Genomic DNA, 12,796 nt, shown 5'->3' on the forward strand with positions numbered 1-12,796 from the left:
GAGCTGAGATCCCGCCACAGCACTCCAGCCTGGGCAACAGAGCGAGACTCCGTCTCAAAAAAAAAAAAAAAAACTAAAAAATAAAAAAATAAAAAAATAAAAAAAAGTGCTCTGCAGCCATAAAAAAGAATGAGTTCACGTCCTTTCCGGGGACATGGACGAAGCTGGAAGCCATTGTTCTCAGCAAACTAACACAGGAACAGAAAACCAAACACCACTTGTTCTCACTCATAAATGGGAGTTGAACAATGAGAACACATGGACACAGGGAGGGGAACATCACACACCAGGTCCTTTGTGGGGTGGGGGCCAAGGGGAGGGAGAGCATTAGAACAAACACCTAATGCATGCGGGGCTTAAAACCTCGATGACAGGTTGATGGATGCTAATCTAATAAATCTCCACATTCTGCACATGTATCCCAGAACTTAAAGTAATTTTTAAAAAAGTGCTTGTAAAAATTAAAGAGGAATAAAAGGGGGGTGAACAGCCAGTACGATAGTGCATGCCTGAAATTCCAGTGCTTTGGGAAGCTGAGGCAGGAGGATCATTTGAGGCCAGTAGTTGGAGAACAGTGTGGCCAACATAGCAAGACCCCCTCTCTACAAAAAATTTAAAAGGTTGCCAGGCATGGTGATTCACACCTGTAGTTCCAGCTGCTGTGGAGGCTGAGGTGGGAGGATCGCTTGAGCCCAGGAATTCGAGGCTGCAGTGAGCTATGATTGCACTACTGCACTTCAGCCTAGGTGACAAAACAAGGCTGTGTCTCAAAAAAAAAAAAAAAAAAAAAAAAAAAAAAAAAAAAAAAAAAAAGAGGAGGGGAGGGGTGAGCATATTGATGGGCAGAAATCCAGCCAGAAATGCTGAGGCTGAAAAGATTGTCTCTGAGTTTCCCAGTAGCCAGGGGAAAGGGGGAAACTGGTATGTTACAGTGCCTGGTTAGGCATGTCTTCTAAGGGGCATGCCTGTTTGTGACAGTGTCTCTGCTCTTCACACACGAGGGTGTGTGTGAGTAGCAGAGAGGAGAGACAGCACAGTGTTTGGGAATTAAACAGATGAGTTTCCGCGTACCCAGGGCAGCAGGGTGTCATGCTCGTTCATGACAGTGTCTCAAAGCGAGTGTGACGCAAAGAGAATGAAAGCAGAGTTAAACTTTCTGAGTATAAATAGCTATGAGCTTCCTGGCAGCCAAGGAGAGAAGTGAAATACAAGTCAGAGTCTCTTCAGTGTCTCCTCACCAGTGCCTGCCGGCTTGTGACAGTGACTCCAACTGCATGCAGAGGTGTCTAAGTGTGTGCGGGAGGGAGTCACATAGCTGCACAGGTAGGACATATTTCAGAGCTGCCTGGAAGCCAGGGTGAGAGGGGAAATACGCTGACGTTGAGACTGGTCAGATGTATCTTTCTTGCTGTGTGTGGCCAGGGCTCCTGCGGGGGCTCAGATAGGACAGCGTCGGGCAGTCAGGCGTACGCGGCTGTCCTCCGCGGGGCTCCAGGGCCGGGCGTAGCCGGCATGGGGCAGCAGCAGCCGGTCCTGTGTGCCGTTGGGGCTCACAAGGCGCTGGACAGCCAGCAGGTAGTCCCGGTGGGGTGCCAGCATCGGGCAGGGGCAGTGGCCTGGTGCCCACACGTACTCGCGGGCCCGCAGTGGCGAGCGGTTCTTGTAGACCAGCTGTATGCGTACCTCGTAGCGGGTCTCCTGGGCCTGGCGGTGGCGGCCCAGCACTCGGGCCTGGAACACTGTTGGGGGTCATGCTGAGCTAGCTGGCTGCTCAACTCTGCGCAAATCTCCACGCCCCACCCACATTGCCAGAAGAGGGGCTGAGGGTCAGGTGGGACCTCGGGATCTATAGAGACTGGAGTCAGGATCACGTGAGGGATCAATGAGTGGTTAGGGTCAAGAGGCAAATTAGGGTCAAAAGAAAGGGTCAAGGGTAAAGTCAGATTAGGGTCAGAGGTCAGCAGGAGGCCAGGTTAATAAGGGCTACGTGAGAGTAGGGGTCGGGGGTCTCACCAAAGTCACTGCCGCAATAGTGGAGCAGTCGGTGGGCGCGGCCTCGGGTGTCAGGGCAGGGTGGGCAGGGGTCTGTGGGGTGGGCGGTGCTGTGAGGGGCAGAGGCCTCAGCCCCCACTCATTCCCCACCCTGGCTGTCCCCACCTCACCTGGGGCCAGGGTTGGGGTCCGTGCAGGGATGACAGCAGGGGCTGCGGGGGGCTGAGGCTCCACCTCCCGGGGCTGCGGCTGCCGCAGGGGCCAGCCCAGGGCCTGCACCCGAGCCTGGAAGGGGCTGTAGCGCTCCTGAGGGAGCCAGAACTCAAACTCGATGCCGGGGTTGGGCTCCTGCAGGAGGACCTGGAGCAGGGGAGGGCACATAGGGAGCTTCACCAGAGGCTGGGGTTGCCTCCTCCCTCTGATCCTATGACCCCAGACTCCCCTCTTTGACCCTGTCTGTCCCCAGCCTCCCTCCTCTGATGCTCTGTCCCCAGCTGATCCCCTGACCCTGTCCCCAACCTCTCCCCTCTGTCCGCAGCCAACCCCCTCCGACCCTCTGTCACCAGACTTCCCCCTCTGACCCTGTCCCCAACCGCCCCCCTCTAAACCTGTCACCAGCCTTACCCCTCTGACACTCTGTCCCCAGCTGACCCCCTTTGACCTTGTCCCCAGCCTCCCCTGTCTGACCCTCTGTTCCCATCCGACCCCTTCTGACACCCTGTCACCAAACTCCCTGCCATGACCCTGTCCCCAGCCGACACCCTTTGACTCTGTCACCAGCCTCCCCTCTCTGACCTTGTCCCTAACTGCCCCCCTCTGACTCTCTCTCACCAGCCTCCCCCCTCTGACCCTCTTGGAGGCCCGGCGGCACCTGTAGGAGCAGGCTGTGGGAGGTGGGCCCGGCTGCTTGCAATGTCTCCTGGGGCCCTGTGTCGCGGGTGTAGACCACATGGGTGCCGGCCGCCTCATAGGTCCCTGGCGGGCTGACTGCCCAGTCCCCGTTAAGCACGTAGCGCCCATCGCCCCCCATCAGCGCTGCAAGGGAACAGTCAGCCCTCAGGAACGTGTCCATCTCGTCTCCCAGACCCCGGGGTCCCCTCCTCAGGCCTCAAGTCTCTCCATCTGTAAACAGGGACAACCGCCCACGGGCGGCCTGCAGGGTGCCTCCCGCCTCACACCCTAGGATACCCAGGTGGTTGCGACTCCGGTGCGCCACGCGGATGTGTCTGGCGCCCTCGGGGATCAGGGTCACGTTCCAGTACCCAGCGAAGGCACCTGGGTGGGAGGGTAAAAGGGTGTTGGGGTGCCAGTGGGGGTGTATTTGAGCGATGACTTGAAGACGAAATGAGCTACTGAGGGTAAGACAGCTAGCCAGGGTCCTGGGAACCGGAAAACCCTTCGTAAACGGTTGGAGTTACAATTATTATTGCTTCAGTGTGGCAGGGAAAGCGTTAAAACCCCATCTGTTCTGGGGAGGGGAGGGGCAATCTGTCAGTAGCCAATCAGTATGAGGAGAAAGAGGGGCTGGGCCGCACACTGGCCAATCAGCACGGAAATTTGCTTCCGGGCCACAGCTTGTTAAAGGGCCCGCTCTGACGTGTGTGCAGGGAGGACGGGGCAGGCAGTCACCGGCGTCACGAAACACGCGCTGCACGAAAAGGCACGAGTCGTTGGCGCCTCCACAGCGGCCGCAGCGGTCCTCCAGGGCACCCGAGCCCAGCAACCCATCACAGCCGGGGCTCTAAAGGGTGAAGGACAGGCGCGGCGTCACTGACGCTGGGAGGGCCAGGACCTGGGGAAAGGGCAGTGCTTGGAAGCAAGAGGACAAGGCCCGGAGGGAAGATGGGGGTGGAGCCTAGGGAGGAGCAGGACCTGGAGGGAGGAGGATGGGTGTGGTGCCCAGGGGGTGGGTGCCTAAGCTGGGGCTGGGGGCGAGGCCTGGAAGGGGAGGCGAAGGGGTGGAGTCTAGGGAAGGGGTGGAGGCTAATGGGAAGGTGGAAGTGGAGCCTAGGGAGGAGGCTGTGGGTGGAGCCTGAGTGAAAGGTGGGTGGGGCTCGGGCGGGGCCTGGCGAGTCCTTACAAGGCAGCGTCCAGCCACGCAGACCCCCTGGGCACCCGGGCTGCAGGCGGTGCCATCCAGGACGCGGCCGAAGCTGTGGTAGAAGGCGTGCCCCTCAGCCAGGCAGTTGAGGTCACACTGGTTGGGCGCTGAGGGCAGGAGGAGTCAGTGGGCCGGGGACCCCTATTCGAGTTCCAGGCCCCCTCTACCAAACTTCATCAGGCGACCATCACCTTGGGCAGATGAAGCCCAGAGATTCAGCCAAAGCCACACATTGAGGCTGAGGCAGAGCCAGGACTGGACCGTAGGTGCTCTGCCTCCAGCAACCTAGGACTCCCAGGCAAGTATCCTGGGGCTGCATTCATTCATTCATTCATTCATTCATTCATTCATTCATAGTCTTTATATTAGGAGTCCTTACATACTATTCATTTTTAACACCATTACTCATTCTTCATTCCACTGAACACCTACTGTTTTCCAGACACTGTTCTAAGCTCTAGGATACAGAAGCAAGAACTCTATCAGTGTGCAGATGGATGACCTTAAAAAAGGCCAGGTGCAGTGGCTCACGCCTGTAATCCCAGCACATTGGGAGGCTGAGGTGGGCAGATCTCCTGAGGCCAGGAGTTCAAGACCAGCCTGGGCAACATGGTGAGATCCCATCTCTACCAAAAATACAACAACAAAAAATTAGCTGGGCTTGGTGGTGGGAGCCTATAACTCCAGCTACTTCGGAGGCTGAGGCAGGAGAATCGCTTGAACCAGGGAGGTAGAGGCTTCAGTGAGCCGAGATCATGCCACTGCACTCCAGCCTGGGTGACAGAGCGAGACTCCATCTCAAAAAAACAAAAAAACAAACAAAAAAGATCTGAGCACCTGGCCCAAGCACCTAGCAAGTGCCCAGTGAAGTGTGTGTCCAGTACTGACTGGACTGAGTCCCGCACAACTGAGGTGTGTCGCTGGTCCTCCCTGGGCCTCAGTTTCCCCTTCTGCCTGGAAGTGGGGCAAAAATGGGCTGTCTGATCATATACACACAGTCTGACAGCCCTGATTTCCACTCCTCCTTCTCTCCAGCTCCTTTTGGCTCCCATTTCCCTGAGTCTGGCTGGTGGACCCTGCCTGGAACGGATCCTGGGCTGGCCCCAGTGGGCCTCTGCGAGGGTGGGATCACAGCAGGTTTCCTCCAATTCTTGGAAGGAAGGAAGGAGGGAGGGAGGGAGGGAGGGACGGAAGGAAGGAAGGAAGGAGGGAAGGAAGGAAGGAAGGAAGGAAGGAAGGAAGGAAGGAAGGAAGGAAAGGAGGGAANGGAAGGAAGGAAGGAAGGAAGGAAGGAAGGAAGGAAGGAAGGAAGGAAGGAAGGAAGGAAAGGAGGGAAAGAAGGAAGGAAATGAGGTTGATGGATGGCACTTCGTTCATTCTAGGCTTTTCTTCTATCTGTGTCTGCCTTCCCCATGGCGTATGAAGCTGCCTGTCTCCCTGAAATCTGGAGGCGCACTGCCCCGGGCACATAGTTATATAACTTGCTATTTTCAGCTCAATGCAGCAACATTTCCTGCTACTGGGATAAGTTTGAGAACTGTTGGCCTCTGGATACAGCTCTAAGTCAATCCTCAGTCGGAATCCTCAGCATGAACCCTGCTTCCCTCTGCCCCTGTTTCACGCCTAACATATGCTGTTTCTGTTTCACTTCACCAACTCCTACATATCCTTCAAAACCCTAGTGCTAATACCCTTGTCTCTTTGCAACCCTCCAAGTCCCTCTCCTTAAGAGTAATGAGTTGTTCACTCTGAACCAATTCTGACCACAGGAGACCAGGCTACTCACCCCCATGGAAGGGCACCCACTGGTAGGTCTTCTGGGTGCCCAGGACAGGGCGGCCATTGTACAGGGCACACTGTAGGTCTCGGAAGGGCACAGCTCCTGGGGGGCAGTCCTAGTGACAGAGATAGGTGAGCCAGAGGCTGGGACAACCCAAGGGGCAGGTGGCGGGCTTCAGGCAGCCTAGGGTGGGAGGGTGGTCTGAGAGGTGGGCAGGACTTACTGGTAACTGGCAGAGGCGGTACTCATGGGAGTCTCCCCAGCACGGGTCTTCCCCAGGAAGCCTGCAGGGAGCCAGAGTGTGGCGAGAACCCCCAGGGACCCCCTCCTGGGGCTGGCCTTCCACCCTCTGCCCCCGCCAACCCCACCCACATTCCAGTGGGATCAGCGGGATTAAAGGGCACAGCATGTGTGGGCAGGCCGAGGGTGTGGCCAGGGGCCGGGCTGGGCCAGCGGGGGAGGAGGGGCAGGGACCCCCTCCCAGCCCCGGCCCGCTCACCGGAGGCAGCGCCGGCTGCGCACAGAGACGCCACGCCCGCAGGAGCTGGAGCAGCGGGTCCAGGACACCCACGGGGTCCACTCACCCGGACCCTACTTGGGGAGACAGAGGCACGGTCAGCCTGGTGGGGAGATGCTGGTGACCCCACAGTGCTGGCTGGGTCCCCATGCCCACTCGCCACCCCCTGGGCTCATGCCCCCCCTTACCTGAGCACTGACCCCCAAACCGCAGTTCAGCAGGGCCCACAGGAGGAGCAGGAGGTTCTGGAAGAGGCGGGGCCTGGGGAACAGAGGGGCTGCATCCATGGAGCCACCGCCAGAGACACAGGATTGTGTCCTGGCTCTGTCCTGACTGGCTGTGTGATCTTGGACAGTAACTAAACCTCTCTGAGCCCTACTTCTCCTCTGAAAAACAGGGTAATAGAGCCTCCCTTACAGGAAAGTTGAGGGGTCCCGTGGATCAGGTAAAGAAGACAGGAGGCATGGAGCCCGGTATGGAGAGGAAGAACTCAAAATGTCATCTGCAATTATTGTTGTTGTTTGTTTGTTTTGAGATGGAGTCTCGCTCTGTCGCCCAGGCTAGAGTGCAGGGGTGCAATCTCGGCTCACTGCAACCCTCCCCTCAAGTGATTCTCCTGCCTCAGCATCCCGAGAAGCTGGGATTACAGGTGCCCACCACCACGCCCGACTACTTTTTGTAGTTTTAGTAGAGACAGAGTTTCACCATCTTGGCCAGGTTGGTCTCAAACTTCTGACCTCAAGTGATCCACCCGCTTCGGCCTCCCAAAGTGCTAGGATTATAGGCATGAACCACTGTGCCCAGCTTGCAATGTCATTGATATGTGTATTGTGCTATAATGTACACAGTAGGTGCTTAATCGATGCTTGATGATTGGAGGGATCATTCAAGAATAGTACACAGGTGCCTCCTAGGGCTGGGGCCCCCTCCTCGCCCTCCCCACCATCACTGCTTCTACCTTTCCGTGTGGCCTGAGGCCAGCCACTCCACTCTCCCAGGCCTCAGTTTTCCCATCTGTGCAGTGGGGGCGGAATGGATTCAGTCCATGATTCTGTGACACTCTGCAGAAGGTGCGGCCGGCAGGGGCTGGATCAGGAGTTGGGTCCCCGGAAGAGGCCCCCAGCTGCACCGCGGCCCCAGGGCTCCCTCAGCTTCCAGACAGCAGAGAGTCCCCCGGATTGGGGATGGGACAGGGAGGGGTGACCTGGCCTGGGTCCAGTCGGTGCCTCATGGCCTCATCAGCGGAGGGGGTGGGACTGAGCACTGGGGCGGCCCGTGGAGGGAGGGGGCCACTGCTGAGGCTGGAGCAGGAAAGGGGAGGAGGCTGACTGCCTCTCTGGGCCTTAGTTTCTCCATCCGTCGGGCAGGGATGAAGTCACTTGCCATCCACACCCTCCTCGTGACCCCGGCCTGCAGGGAGAAAGGGGAGGGGAGGGAAGGGAAGCAGCTGCCAAGTGAGCCAGGACGTCCCGCTGCCAGCAGAGCATGAAGGCAGGCGGGTGAGCCCGGGCCCAGGCACCAGCTGAAGGAGGCTGGGTCCCACCCGGACCTTGTTTCCCTGGCTCTCAGGCCCCACTGGCTCTAGCATTTGGACCTCTGGGGCACCAAGGGTCTGGGGTCCCGGTTGTCTCCAGGTGCTGAGACGGCTGTGTGGTCAGCTGCATCCGTGCCCCTCTCTGAGCCCAGAGCCTGGGCTGGCCCAGGAAGCAGGAAGAAGTCTGCCCCAGAAAGTTAAAACAAGGGGAGGGGGGCCGGGCGTGGTGGCTCAGGCCTGTAATCCCAGCACTTTGGGAGGCCGAGGCGGGTGGATCACCTGAGGTGTTTGAGACAGCCTGACCAATATGGTAAAACCCCATCTGTACTAAAATACAAAAATTAGCCAGGTATGGTGGTGCACGCCTGTAATCCCAGCTACTTGGGAGGCTGAGACAGGAGAATCGCTTGAATCCAGGAGGCGGAGGTTGCAATGAGTCGAGATGGAGCCACTGCACTCCAGCCTGGGCGACAGAGCCAGACTCCATCTCAAAAACAACCAACCAACCAAAAAATCAGGGGGAGACGTCTTCACCTTCTGACAACCCCCACCAGACTCTGAGTCTGGCTTGAGCAGTGGGGGTCTAGGTGGTGAAAAGTGGGGGGCTACAAGGACCACCCTACCCCCTCCTCAATAAGCCCTCCCCAGAATCAAGGCCCCTCCCCGTGTGGGCTGCAGCCCGGACTGGCGGTGGGATCTCAAGGCAAGTCGCACCTCTGGGCCTCAGTTTCCCCCGGAGAAAGTGGGGGGATAGGAAGAAGGACTTACCGACTGCGCGGAGCCCAGGCAGCGCGTCCCGGCTCCCTGAGCGGCCCCAGGGCGAGCGGAAGCGGCGGGGCCCGAGGTGCCGGGCGGGTGCGAGACTGGGGCGGCCCCTCCCACCGCGGCCTCCGCAGGCGCGCCCAGGCCCGGGTCAGGAGGGGCGGCGGCCCCGGGCGCCCTCGCGCGGCGGGCGCGGATCTGCGGCAGGGGACTGCCGAAGCGCAAGGGCCCCGGAGCCGCGGGCTAGTGTCGGGCGCCCGGGTCCGGGTGACCTTGGCAGTCTCGGGCGGGGGCGCGGCGCGGGGACTGACCGCCCCCCTCTGCCCTGGGGCTGCTATTCCGGGCGCCGCGCTCAGGGCCCGGGAATGTGGGCGAACCGAGGTCACCCCGCTCTGGGTCTGGGAGTCCCAGGCGCTGCCCCTACCCCACCGACGCCCGGATTGCGTCCCGCCAGGGTCCCCGTCCCCGGTCACAGCTCCCTCCCCTGGTCCTGCCCCTCACCCCTCCCGCGGGGGGGTCGCCCTGCTCGTGGAGGGGGACTTCCGTGCGCCTGGGCTCCTATCCGGGGGTTCCCCGATCCAGGTCCCGGCCACCCCCAGCGCAGGGCCCCAGCGCACTGGGGAGAAGCTCAGCCTCGGGGGCCGCGCGCGGGGGGCGGAGAGACCCTCCCAGCTGGCGCATTCCCGGGCGCTGCTGTCACCAGGGGACGCGCCCCACCCCACCTCCTGCCCTCCCTGCCGGGTCCCGGGGCTGCCAGCGGGGCTTCAGAGCCAGACCTGGGTCCAGGTGGTCCCTCTCCCTCACAGCCGCGGCCCCACCCTCTCTGGCCTCAGTTTCCCCATCCCAACAGTGGGACCGGCAGGGGTCTCCACCGCGCACCTTCCATCTGGAACCCGGCTCTGCGGACGCGCAACGCGAGGGGGCACCCCAGGACTCCCCTACTGCACCCTTTCCTACCGGGCGTGTCTGCGCCGCCCTGTGCCCACCCACGCAGGAATGAGACCAGGTCCTGGGTTCTGGGCTCCAACAGCTTCTGGTGTTGCCCGCCGGCGCCCCCTGGCGGGCGGGGTGAAGGGTTGAGTCACTAAAGGTGGGGAGACTGCCCTTCTGCTCCCTGGGCTCCACCCAGGCTCGGCCTGAGCACCCCCTCCTCCTGGAAGCCCACCCGGCTGTCCCACAGCGCTGACCACAGAGAGAGAGGTTTGCTGGGGACATACAGGGTGCTGCTGGTTCAACTCAGTCAGCCCTCCAGCCTGTAACATGTCACAGCAGAGCCACCCATATGCCATTTATTGAGCACCTACTGTGTGCACAGCTGTGAACAACCCAGCCAGTCCCAGGCCAGCAGGTAAGGCAGCCCCCCCAGAGTGTATAACCCCACCTTCTGACCTGACCTGGACTGTTAGAGAAAATAGCCCAGGCCCACCACAGATGGCCCCGGGGGGTGTGGTTGTGGGGATGTCAGGAAGGCCCTCATGGAAGGGGTCAAGAGAGAAGGGTAGGCCTGGCGCAGCAGCTCATGCCTGGAATCCTAGCACGGCCGAGGCAGGCAGATCACCTGAGGTCAGGAGTTTGAAGCCAGCTTGGCCAACATGGTGAAACCCAGTCTCTACTAAAAATACAAAACTTAGCCGGGTGTGCCAGCAAGTGCCCGTAATCCCAGCTACTTGGGAGACTGAGGCACGAGAATCGCTTGAACCCAGGAGGCATAGGTGGCTAAGAGCTAAGATCACACCACTGCACTCCAGCCTGGGCGCCAGAGCAAGACTCCGTCTCAAAAAAAAAAAAAAAAAAAAAGAAAGACAGAAGTCAGCTGAGGGCATGTGTCAATGTGTCATTAGGACAATTGTATCCTCCTCAAATGTGCCCCATTCCCAGACGTCCAGTCCACAGAGCTCCATGGGGAGTGCAGACAGCAGGCCCTGTGTCCTGCAGGGAAGGTATACAGAAAGCACGGCACCCACAGGGAGCACACACAGCAGGCATTATGCTCTGCAGGAAGGGTATACAGCAGGCGCTGCATCTTGTAGAAATTATGCATTTCTAGAGTAGGGCCGGGCACGATGGCTCACGCCTGTAATCCCAGCACTTTGGGAAGCTGAGGCAGGCGGATCACGAGGTCAGGAGATCGAGACCATCCTGGCTAACACGGTGAAACCCCGTCTCTACTAAAAATACAAAAAATTACCCGGGCGTGGTGGCGGGCGCCTGTAGTCCCAGCTACTCGGGAGGCTGAGGCAGGAGAATGGTGTGAACCCGGGAGGCGGAGCTTGCAGTGAGCTGAGATCGTGGCCACTGCACTCCAGCCTGGGCGACAGAGCGAGACTCTGTCTCAAAAAAGAAAGAAAGAAAGAAAAAGAAATGTATAGAGTAGACTCTGCCCTGCAAAGGAGTGTATACAGTAGATATGACACCTGCAGAGGAGTGCATACAGCAGTCACTGCATCCTGTAAAGAGTATATACTGCAGGTGCTGCGTCCTGCAAGGAAGGTATACAGAAGGTGCTGTCTCCTGCAGGGAGTGCATACAGTAGGCACTGAGTTCTATGGAAAGTGTATCCCGCAGCCCCTGTGCTCTCCTGGGAGTGCATACCGCAGTCACTGCACCCTGCGTGGGGGCTCTAGAGCTTGCAAGATTGGCAGAGGGGGTGGTGAAGATGTGGAGGGCTGTCCCCCCGCCCCCAGTTCTTGTCCCCTACCATCTCCCACCTCTGTCCTCTGGACGTCCATAGGAGGAGGCTGGGAGTTCAGCCTAAGACACACCGTGTAGGTGGAGGGGACGGCTGCTGAGGCTCAGAGGCTCCTGGAGTCCCAGTCGGGCGGGGTCCTAGCTTGCTACATTCCCCTACCCTTGCCTGGACCCTGACTCGGGAGTCAGCCAAGTCCCCTTACTCTGAGTTTCAGCCTGGACCCCTTCCTTGAGGCAGCATCAGGACTAGAGGGGGGACTGAGACACAGGTTCCCGCGGATGTGGGTCAATTAGTTTCCGTTTCCTGCATGGTCATATGGCCTCGAGGCTTAAGGAACGCCGTGATCTGCTGTGTGACTGGGCTACAGTGAACACTATGGTACCGCACACTTCGAACGGTGTTCACAGGGTAGATTTTACGGTAACGGTTCTTACCATAAAATAACAAAAACAGTGGGACACAAGGATCTTGGGAAGTGATGGTTAGGCCTGTCATCTTGAGTGTGGTGACTGCATATGTGCAAACTCATCAAATTGCAGACATTGGGCTGGGCACAGTGGCCTCATGCCTGTAATGCCAACACTTTGGGAGGCCGAGGCCAGTGGATCACCTGAGGTCAGGAGTTTGACACCAGCCTGACCAACAAGGTGAAACCCCGTCTCTACTAAAAATGCAAAAATTAGCCAGGCGTGGTGGCTCACGGTGGTAATCCCAGCACTTTGGGAGGTTGACGTGGGTGGACTGCTTGAGGTCAGGAGTTTGAGATCAGCCCAGCCAACATGGTGAAATCCATCTCTACTAAAAAAAAAAAAAAAAAAAAAAAAAATAGCCAGGCATGGTGGTGCATGCCTGTAGTCCTAGCTACTCAGGAGGCTGAGGCAGGAGAATCGCTTGAACTTGGGAGGCGCAGGTTGCAGTGAGCAGAGATCACATCATTGCACTCCAGCCTGGCTTTTTTGAGCTCCCTCTCAAAAAAAAAAAAGGGGGGTGGGGCTGGCATGTTGGCTCATACCTGTAATCCCAGCACTTTGGGATGCCGAGGCAGGAGGATCACTTGAGGTCGGAAGTTCGATACCAGCCTGGCCAACATGGTGAAACCCCGTCTCTACTAAAAATACAAAAATTAGCCGGGCCTGATGGTGTACGTCTGTAATACCCGCTGCGCAGGAGGCTGAGGCAGGAGAATCGCTTGAACCCAGGAGGCGGAGGTTGCAGTGGGCCGAGATCGCACCATTGCACCCCAGCCTGGGCGACCAGAGTGAAACTCCGTCTCAACAAAAAAAGCAAACATTGCATATGTACATTTCTTCAATTATACCTCAGTAAAGCTGCTTTGGAAATTCAATTTAATTTAAAAAAGAAATGCCCCAAAGCAGATCTTGCGTCCTCTTGGTGGGCTTCTGTGTCCCCACAACTCCCGG

The 12,796-nt window shown here is 58.5% G+C and overlaps 1 protein-coding gene across 1 annotated transcript; it reads right to left on the bottom strand.

The window, feature by feature from the left end:
• Positions 1-806: 806 nt before the first annotated feature.
• Positions 807-8,857, bottom strand: ADAMTSL5 (ADAMTS like 5). The gene is made up of 13 exons (XM_025367612.1): positions 8,693-8,857; positions 7,349-7,800; positions 6,579-6,651; positions 6,373-6,464; positions 6,097-6,157; positions 5,880-5,988; positions 4,073-4,200; positions 3,622-3,733; positions 3,181-3,267; positions 2,864-3,027; positions 2,163-2,352; positions 2,014-2,085; positions 807-1,739 (listed from the first exon to the last, which is right to left on the bottom strand). The coding sequence occupies exons 2-13, from the start codon at positions 7,402-7,404 to the stop codon at positions 1,438-1,440; spliced, it is 1,446 nt and encodes a 481-aa protein (XP_025223397.1). The 5' UTR covers positions 7,405-7,800; positions 8,693-8,857; the 3' UTR covers positions 807-1,437.
• Positions 8,858-12,796: the final 3,939 nt, after the last annotated feature.

This window comes from Theropithecus gelada, chromosome 19, assembly GCF_003255815.1.
Source record: "Theropithecus gelada isolate Dixy chromosome 19, Tgel_1.0, whole genome shotgun sequence".
Taxonomy (NCBI): domain Eukaryota; kingdom Metazoa; phylum Chordata; class Mammalia; order Primates; family Cercopithecidae; genus Theropithecus; species Theropithecus gelada.

Excerpts from the sequence above, each read along its gene's own strand:
- ADAMTSL5 (XM_025367612.1), bottom strand. The coding sequence starts at position 7,404 with ATGGGAAAACTGAGGCCTGGGAGAGTGGAGTGGCTGGCCTCAGGCCAC. Across the intron at positions 6,652-7,348 it reads GCCTCAGGCCACACGGAAAG|GCCCCGCCTCTTCCAGAACC; the intron begins GTAGAAGCAGTG and ends TCTGTTCCCCAG. Across the intron at positions 3,268-3,621 it reads GCGCGTGTTTCGTGACGCCG|GTGCCTTCGCTGGGTACTGG; the intron begins GTGACTGCCTGC and ends CCTCCCACCCAG.